General features: G+C 37.6%; 1 protein-coding gene across 8 annotated transcripts in view; it reads right to left on the reverse strand.

The window, feature by feature from the left end:
• The window catches only part of NEK7 (NIMA related kinase 7), a 154,348-nt gene that overhangs the window by 97,484 nt on the left and 33,535 nt on the right, over positions 1-23,329 (reverse strand). For 6 of the 8 annotated variants that reach the window (XM_040463516.1, XM_040463517.1, XM_040463519.1 and 3 more), the window contains one exon: positions 71-155. In XM_040463516.1, coding sequence (XP_040319450.1) covers positions 71-127 — 57 coding nt within the window. In that variant the 5' untranslated portion in view covers positions 128-155. Of the gene's footprint in view, positions 1-70; positions 162-18,263; positions 18,285-23,329 lie in introns of those variants that run through there. The other 2 variants (XM_040463518.1, XM_040463520.1) reach the window with 2 other exon arrangements.

The raw sequence follows: 23,329 nt of genomic DNA on the forward strand, positions 1-23,329 counted from the left end.
CACACACACACACACACACACACACACACACACACACACACACACACCAGCCTTCATTAGAACAAATTACCTGTGGCTGGAACTGGGGAACAGGTGGCCCTTGCATTCCTTGTGATTGCTCATCCATTGTCTGAAGCAATAAGAACTTTAGAACTCTGCAAAAATATAAAGTTGAAATTTAAATAATGCAATCATTACCAACTCGTTTTGCTTATCATATTCCTGATGCTTGCATTCAAATATTAGACTTACCTAACGTTTCAGAAAGTATCCAAGAACATACCCATATCTTATACCTGCCATTTGCCAAATTCAAGCTCTGTTTAGCTAACACAAGTGGTAGATTTACTGTCCCAACCAAGTCCATTTCTCCAAAGTAGTATTATGTGCTTAGAAAATTCTATATTGTGAGATGAAATTTTCTCTTCTCCATTATAGCGTATAGACCAAACAGACTTCCCCTTACCCTTGCCAATATGCAAAGATAATTAGCATAATAAGCTTCCATAAATGTGGTAAATGTTACACATTCTAAAATGCACCTCATCTTCATATTCTAAAATGTTAGTGTTTTTGTTCTGTATGTCCAACTACAATTCTTACTGTAATTTTAGGTTTAAACTTAAAAGGCTAGTCCTCATGAGGTTGTTTACTCTTTTATGCATACTTTGCTTATAATTATTAAACATTCATCCATTAACTCCGTAAACATAAGACTAATTCTATGTCACCTACTGCACAAGGCTCAAGTATTGAACTACAAATGAGACACGGCTGTTGGCCCATCCAACAACACTGATTCTACACACTGTCAACTATTTCTAGGTTCCTTGTGTTATTTTATATGAAAATATAACTTGTATGTTAAAAAACTAGGATCCATTTAAGTGGGATTAACAGAGAAACTAAAACACATCCTCACTTGATTATACTCTTTAAAAAACAATTAAAAAAATGACATGGGTCATTTGTATTGCAAATGTTTCATTCCATTCTATAATTTGTCTTTTCTAAAACCTTTTCAATGTCATCTTTTCCCTTATAATTAATACCTTTGTATACTATTTAAGAATTATTTCTCTACTCCAGGTTTTCATACATTAGTTTCTAATGTAAGCTTTATTGTTTTATCTTTCATTTTAGATACATAATTGACCTGTAATTAAATTTTTATATCACATAATGTAAAGAAAATATTTAGTTTTTTTCCATATGGATATCCAATTGATTCCAAATCATATACTGAAATGATTATCCTTCACCCCACACCCCTTTACACTACAACTCTGTCATCCTTGCCATTTATCAAATGAAAGCATAGATAAGTCAGTTATGAGAGGTAACCAGGAAAAGCACAGTAGACAAGGTAAGATTGTTATACAGAATTAACTCATTACCTTCTCTATTAGTAAGTTTCTAGAAACTGGGTCAACCCTCCTTCCTGGTACAGCAAGAGAGACACCCTTACAAATGGAAATTTAAATAAAAAAAAAAATATATATATATATATATATATACACACACACACACACACACAAATATCTATGCAAAGGAGTAACTTCTACTTGGTTTTTGGAGCTTCTCATGTATTTGCAGTATCTTAAAAATAACCAGCTTAAAATAATCAATAGGCCAAAGTGGCATATCTTAGAAAAATATGTTCCCTTGAAAAAACATTTCGCCATTAATGTGAGATGTATATTTTTCTTAGATGTCTTAATTTATCAGGTTGAGACAGTGTCCTTCTATTCTTACTTTGCCAGAAGATTTTATATAGGGATACCTGGGTGGCTCAGGAAGTTAAGTGTCGGACTCTTGGTTTCGGCTCAGGTCATGATCTCATGATTTTGTGAGTTCAAGCCCCACATCAAGCTCTGTGCTGACAGTGAAGAGCCTGCTTGGGATTCCCTCTCTCCCCCTCTTTCTGACTCTCCCCCACTCATGCGGTCTCTCTCTCTCAAAATAAATAAACTTAAACATTTTATATAGATGTTAAATGCTTTCTCTCTATCTTTGATGGTATATATATATATATATATTATATATAATATATATATATTGTTCATATATACATGCAAAGAAATACATATATATAGAAATAATAGTTCATTAAAATGTTGAAATATGGTGACTCATTTCTGAATGTTAAGCCAGTATTAACTTCTGGGATGAATCTCAGTCATGGTATATAATCATATTTATCTATTTTTGGATTGGTTTTTATTTAGTGTTGGATCCAAGGAGGGGAGGAGACTGAAGAAGAAAGAGAACGCTAGTAATGAATTAGAGTATCTTTTACAGTGAAATCCAAATCATTAAAATCAGCATTTCACATAGTATCCCACAGATAGTTTCACAAAACACTCCATGACAAAAAGGGTTTCCAGGTCAAAGACCTCTGTGAAATACTACTCATTATATAAATCACTCTTAGAGAGTCATAATAAATACTGACATACTAAAGGATCCAAACAGGCCTGTAGTTAATAAAAAACTTAAATTCATTTAAAACTTCATTCTGTTTAACTTAGTCAAAAAAATGTTTTCTTTGTGTAACATTTTCTAATATCCCACACAGCTTGACTAATGCTAAGAACACACTTGAGAAGTTTGTACTAGATTATAATAAAATGGGTTTCCTCATACCTACTAATGAGTGACAATGTCTAAATAAATAAAATTACGAAGAAAAGAAGCTAAAGGAAAATGAAATTTTAAAAAAACAACATAAAACTCAAAGAAATCATATAAGTGATTTAACCTAACAATCTGCATAACAGGAAAATCACTTCTACAATATCCCTTGACAGAGGTCAAAAAGCCTCTGCTTGGAAAATTAACATCTGTATGAAATTCTCATATTTCATGTAAGCTTAATAAGTACAATGAATAAAGAGCAACAAAATTTTCTTTGCATAAAATCTAACATAGTTCCATGTGTCACTAGATTCTTAGTGCTATTACAGAATAAGAATATTTATAGATTGGTTTCACACATTATCATATTTTCTTTTTTTTTATTTTTTAATTTTTTTTCAACGTTTTTTATTTATTTTTGGGACAGAGAGAGACAGAGCATGAACGGGGGAGGGGCAGAGAGAGAGGGAGAACATTATTGGAAACAGGCTCCAGGCTCCGAGCCATCAGCCCAGAGCCTGACGCGGGGCTCGAACTCACAGACCGCGAGATTGTGACCTGGCTGAAGTCGGACGCTCAACCGACTGCACCACCCAGGCGCCCCAACATTATATTTTCAAAGGCCAAAAATACTTATATTTTATCTATTTCCACTAATCTCTTCATAAATAAAATAAAAATATATTTTAATATATAAAATATGTTAAAGGGATGTCCACTCTCACCGCTGTTGTTTAACATAGTGTTGAAGTGCTAGCTTCAGCAATCAGACAACAACAGGAAATCAAAGGCATCAAAACTGGCAAAGATGAAGTCAAGCTCTCACTTTTTGCAGATGACATGATATTATACATGGAAAATCCGATAGACTCCACCGAAAAGTCTGCTAGAACTGATACATGAATTCAGCGAGTTGCAGGATACAAAATCAATGCACAGAAATCAGTTGCATTCTTATACACTAATAAAGAAGCAACAGAAAGGCAAATAAAGAAACTGATCCCATTCACAACTGCACCAAGAACCATAAAATACCTAGGAATAAATCTAACCAAAGATGTACAAGATCTGTATGCTGAAAACAATAGAAAGCTTATGAAGGAGATTGAAGAAGATATAAAGAAATGGAAAAACATTCCATGCTCATGGATTAGAAGAATGAATATTCTTAAAATGTCAATACTACCCAAAGCTATCTACACATTCAATGCAATCCCAATCAAAATTGCACCAGCATTCTTCTCGAAGCTAGAACAAGCAATCCTAAAATTCATATGGAACCACAAAAGGCCCCGAATAGCCAAAGTAATTTTGAAGAAGAAGACCAATGCAGGAGGCATCACAATCCCAGACTTTAGCCTCTACTACAAAGCTGTAATCATCAAGACAGCATGGCATTGGCACAAAAACAGACACATAGACCAATGGAATAGAATAGAAACCCCAGAACTAGACCCACAAAAGAATGGCCAACTAATCTTTGACAAAGCAGGAAAGAATATCCAATGGAAAAAAGTCTCTTTAACAAATGATGCTGGGAGAACTGGACAGCACCATGCAGAAGATTGAAACTAGACCACTTTCTTACACCATTCACAAAAACAAACTCAAAATGGATAAAGGACCTGAATGTGAGACAGGAAACCATCAAAACCCTAGAGAAAGCAGGAAAAGACCTTTCTGACCTCAGCTGCAGCAATTTCTTACTTGACACATCCCCAAAGGCAAGGGAATTAAAAGCAAAAATGAACTACTGGACCTCATGAAGATAAAAAGCTTCTGCACAGCAAAGGAAACAACCAACAAAACTAAAAGGCAACCAACGGAATGGGAAAAGATATTTGCAAATGACATATCGGACAAAGGGCTAGTATCCAAAATCTATAAAGAGCTCACCAAACTCCACGCCTGAAAAACAAATAATCCAGTGAAGAAATGGGAAGAAAACATGAATAGACACTTCTCTAAAGAAGACATCAGGATGGCCAACAAGCACATGAAAAGATGCTCAACATCGCTCCTCATCAGGGAAATACAAATCAAAACCACACTCAGATATCACCTCACGCCAGTCAGAGTGGCCAAAATGAACAAATCAGGAGACTATAGATGCTGGAAAGAATGTGGAGAAACGGGAACCCTCTTGCACTGTTGGTGGGAATGCAAACTGGTGCAGCCACTCTGGAAAACAGTGTGGAGGTTCCTCAGAAAACTAAAAATAGACCTACCCTATGGCCCAGCAGTAGCACTGCTAGGAATTTACCCAAGGGATACAGGAGTACTGATGCATAGGGGCACTTGGACCCCAATGTTTACAGCAGCACTCTCAACAATAGCCAAATTGTGGAAAGAGCCTAAATGTCCATCAACTGATGAATGGATAAAGAAATTGTGGTTTCTATACACAATGGAGTACTACGTGGCAATGAGAAAGAATGAAATATGGCCCTTTGTAGCAACGTGCATGGAACTGGAGAGTGTGATGCTAAGTGAAATAAGCCATACAGAGAAAGACAGAAACCATATGTTTTCACTCTTATGTGGATCCTGAGAAACTTAACAGAAACCCATGGGGGAGGGAAGGAAAAAAAAAAAAGAGGTTAGAGTGGGAGAGAGCCAAAGCATAAGAGACTCTTAAAAACTGAGAACAAACTGAGGTTTGATGGGGGGTGGGAGGGAGGGGAGGGTAGGTGATGGGTATTGAAGAGGGCATCTTTTGGGATGAGCACTGGGTGTTGTATGGAAACCAATTTGACAATAAATTTCATATATTAAAAAATAAAATTAAAATTAAAATAAAATAAAATAAAATAAAATAAAATAAAATAAAATAAAATATGTTAAATATATATTCAACCTTCTAGATTATAAATTCCATGTTGCAGGGACCTATATATTTGTCAGCCACAGTTGTATCCCCAGTGCTCAAGTCAATGCTCAGCACAAAACAGGTGCTGAATATTTAATTAATGAATGCATGTATGTCTGTCATAAAAACATCAAATAATTACTGTTACAGTTTAATAAATCTAAAGTCAATGATGAGAATAATCATTATCAAATTCAACAAATTTGGCCACCAATCTTCAATCAAAAAAAGCTGCCCAAAGAAGGTGCTATCTAAATTGGGTTTTAAATAATGAAGAGGAAAAGTTAACAAGGTTTAGATGACCAAGGAAGAGAGGAATTCTGGGAAAAGGAAAAAAAGATATCGAAATACCCAAAAGCAGAACACAACATCTTACAAAGTAGCTTCAAAGTAAGTTGACAGGTAGTAGGAGATAGGTGGTGGAGAGTTAGTAGCAGGTTACATTAACAACACAGGTGTCAGTTCATGAAAAAACTGTTAGGGTATTTACTCTATCCAGTTGGTATCAGAGAGCTAATGTTGAGTTTCAAGCGGCCAAGAGAAAGAATTTCACTATTTTTGAAAGACAGTCTTTCTTGCCATGTGACTGAGTAGAGGGGTTCCCAACCATAAGCAACACCAGTTAAGAAGCTACTGCAACAGTCAAGAAATGATAAGGCTGCTTGCCACATCCTCTTTCTTGACCTTGCCCAGCTTTCAACAAAATTGACTATCTCACTTTCGTAAAATGTTCTGTGATCCTATTCTTCTGACTTTTCTCCTACACTACAGCTATTCTTTCTAAGTTCCTAACATTTATGTTGAAGTGCTCTAATATTTAAATCTTCTTTTGGAGGGGGAGGGGCACCTGGCTCAGTCAGTTGAGAGTCCCCACTCTTGATTTTGGCTCAGGTCATGATCCCAGGGTTGTGGGACTGAGTCCTGTGTCGGGCTCCACAATGGGCACAGAGCCTGATTAATAAGACTCTCTCTCTCCCTCTGCTCCTCTCCCCTATTCGATCTCTCTCAAAAATAATAATAATAATTCTTTTTTTAAAATCTACTGTCACGCTTAGAGCGTGAGTGGGGGAGGGGCAGAGAGAGAGGGAGACACAGAATCCGAAGCAGGCTCCAGGCTCTGAGTTGTCAGCACAGAGCCTGATGCAGAGCTTGAACTCACAAACCATGAGATCACAAACTGAGCCGAGGTCAGACACTTAACCACATAAGCCACCCAGATGCCCCTCAACGCGATAAAATCTTAACACTGGGGAAATCAAGATGAAGATTTTTTTTTAATGTTTATTTATTTTTGACAGAGGAGAGAGAGAGAGAGAGAGAGAGAGAGAGAGAGAGAGAGAGACAGAGCATGAGCGGGGGAGGGGCAGAGAGAGAGGGAGACACAGAATCCGAAGCAGGCTCCAGCCTCTGAGCTGTCAGCACAGAGCCCGACACGGGGCTCGAACTCACAGACTGTGGGATCATGACCTGAGCCGAAGTCGGATGCTCAACCGACTGAACCACCCAGGCACCCCAAGATGAAGATTATACGGAAATTCTTTGTTCGTTTTTATAATTTTTCTGTAAATCTGAAATCTATCACAATTAAAAGTTTAAAAACTAAGTTTAAAGATACAACATAAAAAAGAACATTAGGGGTTAAGTTTGAGCCCCACATTGGGCTGTATGCTGATAGCTCAAAACCTGGAGCCTGCTTTGGTTTCTGTGTCTCCCTCGCTCTCTGCTCCTCCCCCACTCACACTCTGTTTCTCTCTCTCTCTCTCAAAAATGAATAAACATTCAAAAAAAAATTTGTAAGCACATTAAATTATCCTATATTCAGTGTCAACAAAGAAACAGATGCATACCCTCATCACAAAACTTTGCATGTCTTTTAATTAAAACTACTGTGTCCCTTTACAGTCAAATCCGACCACATTTCCTGTCAAAAATTGATCTGTACTCTATCGCTATAGTTTTCCCTTTTCTAGGACAGCGTACAAATGGGAGCCAATACTGACTTTTGAGTATGGCTTCTTTCACTGAGCACGACATATCTGAGACCCGTCTAGGTTGCTCCATGCAGCCTGTTCATTCTTACTGCTGAGTAGTACTCCACTGCATGGATGTACCACAGTTTATTTATCCACTTGCCAATTGAGATACATCACCTGCATTGTTTCCAGTTCTGGACAATTACAAACACAGCCACTATCAACATTTGCATACAGGTTCACATTAGTTTCACATTAGTTTCCATTTCACCATTAGGTTCACATTAGTTTCCATTTCACCTGGGTAAATATCTAGGAATGCGATTGCTGGATACTACTGGATTTTAGTAAGTTAAGTGTGCATGCAAAATAGGTCTATTTGGTAGGCTAAGAAATAGAAAAATGAAAGTACCTCAGATCATCTTGCAACTCATGTACCTTCCTTGTGGTTTCAGTGACCTTCTCCTTACTCATTCTTTTATTGTTTACTATTCTAATAAGATTATCACAAAATACTGGTTAGCATATTTGCCTACTGGATTCGTATTTTTGTCAAGTTATCAAGTGAAGAGCAAGGAAATAAGACAGAGGATTTCTAATAAAAATTAAAGTAAACCAAGAAATAAGTATTAAAACTTTCAATTTTGTGAAATAGACATTACTTCCCCTGACTATTCAATGAATTAGAATAGGTCTAAAATAAATAGCTAATTGTATGCTGAAAGAATAAAAATACCATATTTTCATTGAAAAATTAAGGCCATTATGAGAACAGTTTGTTTATGAATTCCTACTCCTATTTCTGTAAAATACATATGGTTAACTGGTCAGTATGAAATTGAAATATTGAAATTGAAAATGAAATATTGAAGTAGAATGCAGATAACCAGAGAAATACGTAAACAGTTTTCTGATTTGGGATAATTTGTGTGAAATGTTTTTCAAGACACTAAAATGAGGAAAAGTTCATAGCTAGCACTTGGCAAACATCTTTTTCATTGAACTAAATCTTTTTAGAGCTGTTGCTATGCTTTAGACGTATTCCCCAAAACAGCTGAAAGAAGGATTTTGCATTAAAGTGCATAGAAGACGTCCAATGAAATATCATTTGGAAGTTGATTTACATTGAAGCATCCCTAAAGTAACAAAGGTTGACATAAGCAGGACTATGTTTTTATTATGGTGCTTACTGACACCTGCTGGTTCAATGTTATCTACCTCCTCAATATACATTGATATGTTAAAAGTCTCAGATGTGAAGATTTGTATCACATGAAACAGAATCCTTAACCAATGGACCACCAATTCAAAAACTAAATGAGCCAACTAATCACTTCCCATACCCACTGACTTACTGAAATCGGTGTTATGGCTTTACTGTAACTCACTTCCCAATGAACTTACTTACTTAATTAAACTACCACCTAATATTTTGATTCTGCCTTTACTTCTGAGAGTTAATTCTGAGATTAAAGTTAGATTTTTTTTAAGTCAAACAGCAAAAGGCAGCAGATCATATTATTAGAAGTCAACAATGCCAAAAAGTGGATGTCTTTAAAAATATACATGATTTAATTTTCGGTTTTTGCTAAAGCAAACCAAAAATCCTATAGTTGTAAAATAAGATAATAATACATGGCACTTACTTACTAATACCTCAAAATTTTACTCTCTCCCCACCCTCTTTCTTTCCCCTAAACTCATTATAAAATCATATGGAAGAGAAGTGGCACTTTCCTCTTCCCAGAAACTCATTCCTAACATTAAAAAAAAAAAAAAATTGTCTCTTTAAGAAAAAGATGCTATACAATAGTAAGCCACCATGTCACTCATCTTTGTACTTGTTTTTACTCTTTCTCCAGTTTAGCAAACCTAATAAGAAATAGACTCCATATAGCAGGGAAAAGGATTAACTCAAATTCAAGAATGTACCTAAAGATATACAGATAGAGCCCAAGACAAAGTGTGCACGGTAGGCTGAGTGAATACTTTTCCTTCATTTCTTAACTATGCATTAATATATTTCTCCCATAGCAAACAGTTATTCAAACCTAAATAAGTTATTTTCTAATATATGATTGTGAATAAAATTAATCTTGAATGCATACTATAAATCAGTCAACCCTGGCTGGCCATCAGGATCGCCAACAGAGGTTTATGGCTTTTTTCATGTGGCTGCTTGGGCCACCCACATTCCCATCCTCTGATTCTAACTGGACAGGTCTTGAGTGGAACCTACATTTCTCCATTTAAAAAAAAAACAAAAACAGGTAAGTAAAAAGGGAGAAAGATAATGATGACGCAAAACTACATTTGAGAACTACACAGTATTTGAATTCAACATGTAGCAGGTTCAGGCTATTTTCAGTTTAGGTCTTTGTGTCCAGGAGCATCACTACTGCTGAAAACGATGCGATGCACGGTCAGGCTGCCGAAACTGCCACCTGTTGGCCCCACTAAGAAAGCTGTCTTGGACTCAGGCAAAGAACATGAAAGAGGCAGCTCATGCCCAACTTGTGAGTCTACACTGGATCCAAACAGAAATAAGCAACAGTGTTTTCATTCAAGGATGCTGACTGATGACTCAGTGGGGGGAGGAGGAGGAGGGGAAGCTGGAGCCAGCAACGGGGGCTCTGGGCAATCCCAATGGATTCTTGCTGTTGGCAAAACCGTCATTTTTACGGGCTATTAGCGTTTTCAAAACTAGGAAAACTGAGGAGGAACACAAACATCTCTTAGGCACATACAGAAGTCTCTTCTGAAATATCTCCTCCTCCTTTTTTAAAACCCATTTGAAGTCCTCTGTTAGTTTCAAGGTCATATATAAACTGATTTACTCTCCAAATTACAATATTTAGAGCAGTTATTTCAGACAATATCTGCAAATGAAATATGAGTTTATTTTTAAAAACATAAATATGCAGGTCTTAGCTTCTGAACTTAAAAAAATTAAGCACCTTAGTATCTGCCAGTTCAAAGACACAGGTGCCAAATTATGTGATAGCACAGCAAAAAATAAATGTTAGGAAATGCTCTCATCTGTAGAGTTCTGTATTGTATCATCAAAATACAAAGAATACTACTCTCTTGAAAAGGATCTATGAAAAACAATTTATAAAGAAAACAGGAAGGAAGGAAAGGAGGGAAGAAAACCAAAGTAAGCCCTTTGAATTCAACCTCTGTCACTTTCTAACCCAGTATGAAACTAACACCTCTTTTTCTGAGCTCTAGTTATTAGCAGCCCCTCCTTTAGGCATGGGAGTGGGGTTGATTCTTCTATTATTTCTGCCACTACTACCCCTGTCATAGTATTTTACTAATCAGGAAGTGTTTTCATATACATAATGTTACTTCCTTACTCCTCTCAATCTCTACTCTAAAAACAAGAGTTCTGCCCTCAAAATCCAGTAAAACTGACCGAGTCAACAACAGGATCATTTTCCCTTCTTGGGGAGAATTAGCTATGTACCACTGACAGAAATTCTTGCTTCTCTTGGGTGCTTAAAGAAACAGAGCTCTTAAGTGTTTATCTAAAACACTGCTTCTAAAACTCTTCCACGAGTTCTTGCTCCTGGAACTTGCGAGTGTGACGAGAAGTCCGTGTAAATGAGAAATTTCTTCAGTCTACTTTCTTCTTTAAAAGATGAGAAAAAGTTTTCATTCCCCTCTTCATTATATAAAACACTTCCCCCTCCCCACCCCAAAATCTGCAAGTGCAACTGATGCTCCAGGAAGATGGTTTCAAGCACCAGGCTCGTGAGGTGTTGCCCCAAGTGAACGTGACCTGCAATAATCAGACACTCAGTCCCGAATCTCAGCACTGAAGAATCTAAAGGGATGTGATACATCATCTATTTCAACCCCCTCCAGTTTTATAATAATTCTAATCATAAAGATTAACAGACTTCAGAAATTACTGGCAAGAGGGAGAAACGGTTATATGCCATGTGAGGGTTCACGAACATTTCATATTAAGTATTTTATTCTAAAAGCACTTGTAATTCCAACATGCCCATTCTGGCTTTAAAAGGGGGGAGAGGGCGCTGGGTGGCTCAGTAGGTTAAGCCTGGGACTCTTGATTTCGGCTTAGGTCATGACCTCGTGGGATCGAGCCCCGGCATCAGGCTCTGCACTGACAGCACGAAGCTTGCTTGGGATTCTCTCTCTCCCTCTTTCTCTGCCCCTCTCCCGCTCGCTCTCATGCTAAGGAAACAAATAAACTTAAAACAAAGGAAGCGGCAGGGACGGGTTTTTCCCAACAAATTTTTGTTTCTATTTTTTTGTTGAGCCTTCTCATCCCTGACTCTAGAGTCATTCTGGGTAAGGGGGAGATCAGAGGGCACAGCACCAGCTCTGCTGCTGCAGTGACTTCTGGTAAGACTGTGTGGTGGAAATGAAAGGAAGAAGATGGAAGCTGAGCACCGCCTGCCTGTGAGGCTATGCACGCGGCACCACAGAGGTGCTACAGTCATCTGCCTCCAACCCAAAAATAACACCTTCCAGAGTAATGAGTTTCCACACTAAGGGCTGGGCCGAGTTACTCAATGATTGACAGGGGACTGCTAAAGAGAGGAGAGTGCCAGACCAGCCCTCTCTGGTCATCCCTGCGAACAAAGACTGGGTCACATTTTTTTCATATTCCTGACAACACCTACAGCAGCACTAAAACTCTAATAGGATGATTGATGCCTGCGAGCATTTAAATCCTCGGCCAGTGTAACTAATGTGGAACTCTAGTGCTGTTGAGGCCACGTCTGAGTTATTTCTGGTTTGGAAACAGGCGAGGCTAAAGTACCTCTGACTTTTTAGGTAGAGCCAAAAAGAGTCAGCAGACTGGATGCCCGAAGATGAATGATTGTAATAAACCGTCCTCAGACATGAAATTTTAGCTTCGTGCTAAATCCAAACTACAGTGTTCTCTGTGACTGCCGCAGTTTATAAAAAGCCTTTGCTGAACAAAGGGCTCCCCAATTCTGACGGCTTTCAACCAGAGTCTGTATCTCAAAACAGTTGCAGTATATGCCATACTTTGAAGTAAAGCTTAAATGTGACCTTCAAGTGTTTCTTGTTAATGGTCACTGTGTGGGAAGACACACCTCCCACCCCTTACTGCCTCCTTGACACACATCTCTGGTGCAGAAACCCCTAAAGTCTTTCAATGTCACCTGTATTCTTTCAATAGACAGACCATCAACAGAGTGAGATTCCAGAGCGAGAAGAAATGGGAGCAGAAAAGCAATCTTAAAAATCAAGTAGGGTTTGGGGGGGGGCGGGGGCGGAGCACCTGGGTGGCTCAACAAGTTGAATATCTGACTCTTGGTTTCAGTTCAGGTCATGATCTCGTGTGTCGTGGGATCAAGCCTGTGTCAGATTCTGCACTGAGTGTGGAGCCAGCTTGAGATATTCTCTCTCTCTCTCTCTCTCTCTCTCCCTCCCTCCCTCCCTCCCCTTTTCCCTCCCCCATTCGCACTCCCTCCCTCTCTCTCTCTCAAAATAAAAAGAAAAATTGTTTTAAATCAAGTGAGGACAAAGAGAGGAGAGAAAATGCACTTTTAAGCTATAGCCAATTCCTTAGATTCTATAGAAAGAATTGAATCTCTTAAGTTTGATCATCTGAAACAGAGATCAACCAATTTGTTCTATATAAGGCCAGATGGTAAACATCTTAAGCTTCACAGGCCATACAATCTCTGTTGCAATCACTCAACTCTAATGGCAAAGCAGCCATAGAGAATACATACAGGAAGAGGAGGGGCTGTGCTCCAATAAAACTCTATTTACAAAAATAGATAGTGCCACATTTGGCCCACAGGCCATAGTTTGCCAACCTTGGATCTGAAGTAATGTATGTTACATTTTTGGCCCAGTGAAAATCTGGGACCTCAGAAATAATGTATTGGCCCTGGTTATCTGAAACTCTCTGTACTGAACTTTGAGTTTGCCCATTTCCACCACAAACTGCTGGTTTCTCAAATTGAATTAATAAAATGAGTCCATGAGATAAAACAAAACAAAACAAAAAAGGATCTATTAAATTCATATTAAAATAGGACTAAAATATTTTTGTGGTTACCCTAAATCATAAATTTAGATATGCCCTATGGAATAATTTCTGGTGGGACTCATTAAGTTACACTTCTGTCATTCCCTCCTTACCACAATGCACACAAATACAACTATCTTCCACTAAAGTCTACAAATTAATAAAATTACACACAGATCATACTCTGTGCATCACATACCACAACCATCACTATCAAAAATTCTATGGATCTCAGTAACTCAATATGAACAAGTACAAAATCGAGGGAAGGCACCTGGTAAACCTATTATCACAAAAAAATCCAAGCAAGCAAAGTGAAAGCAGTTAACAGGATGAAAAGCAAAGCAGAGATTCTGGCAAACCCATGGTGCTGGGGAGACCAGAAGTGGAGTACAGAAGGCATGAAGGAGCAGAGGTCTGGGCAAACACTGCAGGCACTGAGTCAAGACCCTTAAGGTAGACCAGCCCCACTTTGATCAAGGTGAAAGGTGGTATGTATGTCCACCAGGAAAAAAAACTGAATCCTCCAGAGTTTCTACAAGTTTTCATACACATCTGATAGGCAATAAAAAATCACGATGCTGGCCAAGAAATCATACAACCTAAAAAATGGGTGCGGTGGGGCGCAGACAACAGAAACAGTCCACAAAGTGAACCAGATTTGAGAACCATCAGAAACAAACTTTTAAACAATAATGACTAGTGTGTTCTATAAATTAGGTGAAAATAAGGAGAATTTCATCAGAAAAAATGGAATTTATAAAAAGAGACAACTGTACTATCCACGAAAGAAACAAGTAAAAGCCCTAATTTAACGCTGGCTCAAACAGATCAAAGATGCACTGAAATCTCTAGGGTGTTCACTATTAGAACAGTGAAAAGAATACGTAACTAGCAAGGTAATGGAGCAGGGGGTAGAATAACAAGGACAAAAATGGAATGGTTAAAAAAGGACGGCAAAAAGGGAGGCAAAATAGGAACAAAGAACAACTGGAACAACAGAAAACAAATAATAAGATGACAGGCTTAAATTCAAATCTATCAAGTAATAGCATTAAATGTAAATGAAGTATATAAGCTCCAACAATTATAAGACAAAAATGATCAGACCAGATTTTTTTAATTCTAAATGCTTGTAAGATATGCCTCACATAGTTGAACACAGGAAGGTATTTTAAAAGAATGAAAAAGAGATACTATGGGAACACTGGCCAAAAGAAAGCTAGGAAACTATATATTAGACAAAGTAGATTTTAAGACAAAAGGCATATTAAAAATAAGGAGAAATATTTCATAAAAATAAAAGGTACAATGCAATAAGACACAACAATCCTACATTTGCATAACACTGCCTGAAACTATAAAGCAAACAGTGATAGATCTAAAAGGAAAAAAAGACAAGTCTACAACCAAGAGTGCACGTTCTAAAATATCACTCTCTGTAACAAACAGAACCAGGAGACAGAAAAACTAAATAGCATATGTTGGAAAGAGTTAAACTGCACAATAACTAATTAATAGCATTAAGTACATGCAGTGGAAAAGAACAAAGTCTGAAAATCAATATCCAGCATCAGCAGTGGATGCTGCGGTGCGCCCTCCAGATAGCTTTTCAGCACGGAAGCGCTCGTTCTCCAAGCTGCAGGAAGAATGACTGCTGAGGGCTCACAGCTGAGTCCCTCTCAAGGCAGCTGCATCCACTGAGTGGTCACTGGGAGGGTACAAAGGTCCAGACCCCTCGCATCAATCTGAGACTATCCTGAAGCTCTATTCTAGCTCCTGAATGGTCCCACGGGATTGGCTGAAGACTTTGTTGCAACCACAGTGCAATTCAGCTCCTCCTGCCCAATCCTGCTTCCCTCCAAGGTGTTGTTCCCCAAAATATTAAACAAAAAAAAATAGGCGGCGAATGCAGAGCTCTACCTCTGAGTCTGTTTCCTAGAGAATTCTGTCAATGCTGGTTGCAATAGGAGACATCCAGAAAGCAGACTCAAAGATGAGATTTTGCAGCCGGATCAGCTGGTAGGTGAAGAAGTGCAGATAGCCCTTCACATGAGTAGTAATGCAACTGCTAAAACTTTCACCAGTGGTGAAATGGGAAAGGATGCCGGCTGAAGGAAATTTACTGGCAGGTGAAATAATCTCAGGGTTTTAAGAGGTTGACAGGAAGTAATAATTATAAGGTCTATGGAATCAGCTGTTGCTAGGACAGCAACAAATTGGGGAGGAAATGAAAACCTAAGAATGATCTGAGGTGACATGTGAAAAGTAAGAAGCCTTCTTTCATCTTCTGCAGCCAGAGAACAGAAAGGGCTGAGGACTGGGCCTAGGAGCTAAATATCAGGACAGCAGATCATCAAAGAAAACTGGAATACTCAATCCAGCCAAGACGCTATTCTGAGGTCAGGATCCTGCATGGGAAGAACTGAGACTGGAAGACAAGCTAGGGACAATTGTGTCAATACCTAAAAAGCCTGAAACATCAGATCACCTTAAACCTGGGCCTGCAAAAGTGGCCCACCCACCCCCCGCCCCTCCCCTCCATGTAACAATACTGAAGCTTCTACCTTGTAGGACACACAAGCCCTCTTCAGGATCTACTCCCACCTCCCCTCATGACCACAAGAAGGGTCAAGGGAAGGTGGCAATGACCAGAAGGGGGCACAAGGAAGGCTTTTACAGTGCTGGTAGTGTTCGGTATCTTCACCTGGGCGTTGGTCACATGAGTGTGTTCACTTTGTAAAAATTTACTGAGCTATATGCTTAAATATACTCTGTTTTTATCTGTTGCATTTCAATAAAGTTTTTTTAAAGCAATTTTAATTTACATTTTTAAAGAAAGTGATTTAAGACATTTCCACAAATCACATTTATAGTAACAATACCCTGTCATGTTAGCATTCATACATCTCTATATAGTAAGGCAGATACCATATTAAGACTATTCTTTTAGAAATGTTACTCATCAAGAAAACAATGAACCTTCAATTACACATTAAGTGATAAAATATAACAAGATAATCAAATTGTAAAAATTTCTATTTATGCTTGTATAATAAATGCACTCCATCACTGCATACACTGGAGACAAAAGTCGATCTCATTTATAGGGTACTAAATGCCAAGCACTGGACAAAGTGCCCTAAATGCATTGTTCATGTAATTCTTCTAATAATCTTCTTTTATTATTTCTGAGCAAATACATCTATAAGACATCATTCTAGATGTGAAAGATTTTAATAGTACACTAAAAGTCCAAGTCTCACGTAGTGGTGTTCCTACTATTCCCAAGAGGAAACTGAGGCTTATTCAGCTTCGGTATAGTACCCATGGTCACAAGGCAGACATCGCAGACTGACCAACACCCCCATCCATTCCCAACTTCTCCCTTGTATATTTCTTCCACAGATGCCATAAAGCCACTTACTCATCTCCCGAGCTACCTTTCGGCTAAGATTGATCATGGGACCTACTTTTCCAAATATAAGCAAAAAATCTCTTGCTCCCCCCCCCCAAAATATCAAAGTCACTTGTCCCAGTGAAAGTTGTTTCTGTCCTTCCCCCTTTCTCCTTGCCTGCAATGCGGATGTGATGCCTCAAGCTGAAGCAGCCGTGTTGTTTCAGGAGAAAAAGACAAAGAATCAGAGATCATCACTGAACATTACACCAAAGCCAGCAGCTGTTTCCAGATTTCTCTTCACATGAGAAAAATAAACCCCTTTTTTGTTTGTGCCGCTGCTGTTACTTGAAGCTAAATGGCATTCCTAACAGATACCACACAGCTAGTAAATAAGAAACGGAGATTCAAAACTAGGTCCATCTCCAAAGCACCAGACGGGATAATTTCTGTAGGAAAGCTTACTCCAAGCATTTTCCACATATAAATGCTATTCCAAAGCCAAACAGCTATAATTTGTAAAAAATCAAGACGATAAATCGTCCAAGAATTCTGTTCTCTTGTCATTTTTTTACTTGATCGCTACATTGAATCAGCTTGTATGACTCTTTCCTGACCTTTAAAGATAGCTTTTTACATACTACTCTGTGAACAATAATGCCCTTTTAGCTGTTCAGAAGCATTAAGCTTTAGAATAATAACATTAAACTTTTTCACATTTTCCTAGAATATAGGGGTGCATATGAGTCTGGATTATTTTTAATTGGCAAGTTATTAACTTTTAATCTTCACATTAATCTTCAGATTAAGACCTAAATGCCTTCTGGAAACAGAAGCAGTGACAGAAGATACATATACAGCTACCTTTACATTAAAAGAAGTATCTCTGATAATTGAAAGGCAATTACTTGTCTTCCTTAAATCGGAAGGTTAACAAATTTCTTCAAGCAAAAAATACTAGTTCAGGGCGCCTGGGTGGCTTAGTCAGTTAAGGGTCCGACTCTTGGTTTTGGCCCAGGTCATGATCTCATGGTTTGGAAGATCGAACCCCACATCAGGACTCCAGGGTGACAGCAAAGAGCCTGCTTGGAATTCTCTGTCTCCTTTTCTCTCTGTGCTCCTCCCTCTCTCTTCTCTCTCAAAATAAATAAACTTAAAAAAAAAAAAAAAAGTAGCTCATATTCATGTTAAATTTAAAAATCAAGGGGCACCTGGGTGGCTCAGTCAGTTAAGTGTCTGACTTCAGCTCAGGTCATCATCTCACGGTTTGTGGGTTCAAGCCCCGCATCAGGCTCTGTGCTGACAGCTCAGAGTCTGGAGTCTGCTTCAGATTCTGTATCTTACCTTCATCTCTGCCCCTCCCTCGCTTGCACTCTGTGTGTGTCTCTATCTCTAAAATAAATAAACGTTAAAAAAAATTTTAATCAAATTAAAATTTGATTTAAAAAAGTCAATCCTTGCCCTCTCTGTACATTAAGGGGGAAAAAATTCAGTTCACGGCAATGGGGGAGATATTTTTATGGGTTAAAATTGGTAATTTTCTTGAATCCTCTAGAATGAGAACCCATAATACGTTCCTGTTAAATCATGTATACACAGCCACACTCAAGGAGAGTCAATAGGGTTGATTCCATGTACACGTATCCAATGCTTTGACTGCTGTAGGCGGCAAGAGAAGGTAAGATTCCCCATCCTGTCAGGCTAGTGAAAGATACAAACATGTCAATTACTGCAAACTATGCACACTCTTGGAAGTACAGAGGCCTTTAAAAGGAAACAGGAATAGTGGCAGTATTACTGGAACCAAGAAGGCTTCCCACTGACCTACAATCACTGTGTCTTTCCTTCCTCCTACTTCTCTCCACTATCTTTATCAAATAGCAAATCATTATCTCAGGCCCAGCCTCTCCCATAAACAGCTCCACCGGGATTTCCTATAGAAATTTCCCACTCAATTTCTAAGTTATAACAATAAGGAGAAGAGTAGAAATAAGATAGAAAATAAAGACCATAAGACTCCACAAAACCAAAAGTTGGTTCTTAGGGAAAAAAAATTAAGAAAGGCAGGCAAACCTATGGCAAGATTGATCAAGAAAAGGGAAGAACACAAAGAAATAAAAAGAATTTCAGGGGGCATAACTACAAATCCAATAGAATAAGGAATGTTGGGGGGGGGTGAAGGAGAGAAGAATACAAATGATAATAATAATTTGTCAGTAAATCTCAAAACCTTAGATGACATGCACAACTTCCTGAAAACAATATATGTGTGTTTGTATGTCTACAAAACTAATTTTAAAAGACGAAAGAAGGGGCACCTGGGTGGCTCAGTCAGTTAAGCATCTGACTTTGGCTCAGGTCATGATCTCATCGTTTTTGAGTTCAAGCCCCACATCAGGCTCTGTACTGACAGCTCAGAGCCTGGAACCTCCTTCATATTCTGTGTCGCCCTCTCTCTCTGCCCCTCCTCCACTTGTACTCGGTCTCTCTCTCTCTCATAAATAAATAAACTTTAAAAAAAAAGAAAAGAAAATATGAAAGACAAAGAAGTCAAAAATAGCCAAGAAATTCTTGAAAAAACACCACCAAGGTTAAAGGCCTTATTCAAAGTACAACTGAAGCAGAAAAAAACAAGGCCAACGGAACAGAAAAAGAGCCCAGAAACAGAACTGCTCACGTATGAAAACTTTATACCTGATAGAACAGGCATTATGGATAAGAAAGTACAGACTCTTCAGAAGTGCTTCAGAGGCAAATGCTTATCAATGATTTTAAATTAAAAAATACACTTACATGCATATGTACATAAGGAATTACCACCTTGCACTATAGACAGTGGAATAAAGACCTAAATGTGAAAAGTAAAACTTTAAAAATTTTTGAAGAAAATAGACAAGTATCTTCATAGCATCAAAATAGAAAGAAATATACTTCAGGATAAAAGTTATAACTGTAAGATACTGACAATCCAGTCTATTCATCAAGACAGCTGAAAATAGTGCAAAACGAAGTCATAGACCATATTATGAGAAAAATACTCATAATACATACAACCAACTTAGAATTAGCATCTAGGATTTGTGAAGAACTCAGTAAACAAAAGAACCCAATTTTTTTCAAGACTGGCAATATGAATTTTCAAAAGAGCATTTGAAAAAATCCATCTCACTACAAAAATCAAGAATATGCAAATTAAAATAACAACAGAATACCATGTCAGACTCATTATCAGGTTTTTAAAAACTTTAATTCTCGCAAAATAAAACCAAGCTATGGACCAACTGGAACTCTCATATTCTGTAGGCAGAGGGCAATGTCCCTGTGACCTCCCAATTCCTCTCCAAGGTAATATATTCCAGAGAAACTTATGTGCGCACAAAAGACATACACAAGAATGTTTAGAACAACAATGTTTGTAATAGCAACATGTTGGAAAGAGCATTAGCTTTTGCCAGCCCCTGCCCCACAACTCCCAGAGGGGATTAACAGCCTAGGACTCCTTCATGAGTTAGTTCCCCAGTTTGAGGATTCCTAATCCACTAAGTTAAAATAAAAGTGACTTGCAGACTTAAAAATTGATCTGTTACTGTTTCAGAACACTTTAAAATATAAAAGTGATATTGTGAGATGCATCAAAGAAAATAACAGCTAATGTACCAAAGAAAATACTACATAAAATCTATGACTACCCCTTTACTATTTATCTAATAGAAAATATAGCAAAATCCTTCTGCTGAGTTAGAAAAGTCAATACTCTGATAGATTCCACTGGTTGGAAATAAAATAAAAATTACCATCCTTCTCTTTTTAGGCCAACCTCCTAATATATGGTGGAATTAAAGAACAAAAGAAAATATTTCCAGGGGGAAAAAAATACTAAATTTCCACATTCGAATTCCAATGATTATTCATTTAGAAAATTTTTTTTAATTCTAACATTTCATAAAGCAGTATATTCAGTAAGTATTAGTTTTGTTAAATCATAAGCCATCTAAAAGCATTAAAGAAAAATGGCATAAAATTTCCACCTGACAGTTTGACTTCGTTTCCTTGTTTTGGGAGAAAACATCAGGGTATAGATTCTGGATCTTGGAGGCATGCTGAAATTTCAAGGAGTCTCTTAAGAGTCTACTCTTTTGTTGCAACTGACTGAAAATTGGCAAGATGTTCCCATACGACTACTCTAAAATGAACTAAATTACAGGTCTGCACAGTGGATTTTGATTACAATTGTGATCATATTAGGGATTTGGGATATTTTTTACACATTTTCAGGGAAAGGAAATAACGCTCAAGGAATATTTTCATCAGAACATTTTCATCAGAAACATTTGTTTAAAGTATAACACAAGTGCTTTTGGAAATAATATGACTAAGAGTACAGGAAAAACTTATTCATGGTATTTGGAATGGTTAATTTCATGTGTCAAGTTGACTGGGTCATGGGGTGCCCAGATACCGGTTAAGCATTATTTCCATGTGTGTCGGTGAGCATATTTCTGGAGGACATTAGCATTTGAATTGGTAGACTAGGATCAAATAGATTGTCCTTCCCAATGTGGGTGGGCCTCATCCAATCCATTGAGGACCTGAAAAAAACAAAACAGCTGAGCAAGGGAGAATTCATTCCTTCTGACTGACTGTGGAGCTGGCACACTGGTTTTCTCCCGCCCTTGGACTGGGACTTCCGCCACAGGCTCTCCTAGATCTCAAGTCTTCCGACATACACCAGAAGTGATACCACTGGCACTCTTGGTTCTCAGGACTTCATACCTACACTAGATCTTACACCACCAGCACTCCTGTTCCTCAGTCAGACCCTCATACTTGTGCCAGAACATACAAAATGGGTTCTCCAGGTTCTCAGGCTGTTAGGACTCCAACCAGAACTACAGCAGCTTCCCGGGCCTCCAGCTTAGAGATTTCAGGGTTCTCCAGCCTCCATAACCATGTGAGCCAATTCCTTATAATAAATCTGTGTGCGTGTGTGCGCGCGCGTGTGTGTAGAGCTAGATACATAGCTAGTTGCGTGGGTTAAGGTAACCACATATACAGAGAGGTGTGTGTGTGTGTGTGTGTGTGTGTGTGTGTGTGTGTGTGTCCTACTGGTTCTGTTTTTCTGGAGAGCCCTAATACAATATTGTATTCTTGAATTCACATTTTTTACAGAGAAATACAAATCAAATAATTAAGTGAACACAAAATGATGATCCCCCACTTTTTTTAAATCATTGAAACGTAAAGTTGAGTTTTAACTTTTATAGCAGTTAGTATATAATGCTTTATTCATTCTAACAACTTCTTAAAAATCAATTAAATGCTGTTTAATCAAGTTCTTACATTTTAGAATTTTTAAAAGCTTATCAGAGCTTAGTAACTATTTTGAGTACAATTCTAAAAATATAATGCAGCCTCACAAGGAATAAATAAAATATTTTTAAGTTGTTGATTCCAAAAGAATAAATATTTTGAAATATTTTGAAACATAAAATTAGCTTTCGTCATAAAAGCTCTTAACATTAATCTGAATGTTTAAAGAGGCTTGTAAGTGGGTCATGAGATATTTGCTCCCAGGCTGAAAATCTGTATACAAGTTGTTCCCTGGAAAGAATTTTCAACCAAAAGTTATAAAAACCAAAAGAAGGATTAATAATGGAAAGTCTGACCTAACATCAGCCTGACTGCTATGATATTCTACTCAGTAGTATCTTGCCACTGTTCATTCTACTCAGAATGATCCTTAGTTCTTTTAGCTTGAGAGATGCCGGTATCTACTTTTTCTCTCAACTGTACTTGATGTATAACTAATCAAATTATAAGATGTTGGTTCATAGAATCAGGGATTTATTAGATCATAATTAACCAAAAAATAACAAAACTTTTAAGTCTATATCAAATGACATTCTTTTTCATTCTCTTTTCCAACGTGACACTAGAAACAGTAAGACCTTAATTCAGACTTATATTTAAAATATGTAATAACCACATATAAACTAAATTTTAACAATAATGTATTTCCTAAACAAATTGTTAATTTAGGCCTTTGAAAACATACTCAACAGTAATAATTTTACTGAAATATCCACTGGCATACGAATATTATTTATAATCAACAAAAGATTATTTTCTACTCATTCAAGTAAACTTGGTTCGGGGTAGTAAAAAGAAAACATGAGAGTCAACTGACATGGATCCAAGATCTGGCTCCACTACTTACACATATAACCTGCCATGTGTCACTGAACCTCTCTATAAGCATCAGTTTTCTTCTTTTTGCAAAATGGAGATGAAGACACTTCCGTGACCTACTTCACAGATGACTCGATGACATATACTATGAATGCATTTTATTAACTCTGAAAGCAGAACTCCAAGGTAATATATTACTATGCTATTACATGTATATTATT

The sequence above is a fragment of the Herpailurus yagouaroundi genome, unplaced genomic scaffold (genome assembly GCF_014898765.1).
Source record: "Herpailurus yagouaroundi ecotype Mexico unplaced genomic scaffold, PumYag 403, whole genome shotgun sequence".
In the NCBI taxonomy this organism is placed as follows: Eukaryota; Metazoa; Chordata; class Mammalia; order Carnivora; family Felidae; genus Herpailurus; species Herpailurus yagouaroundi.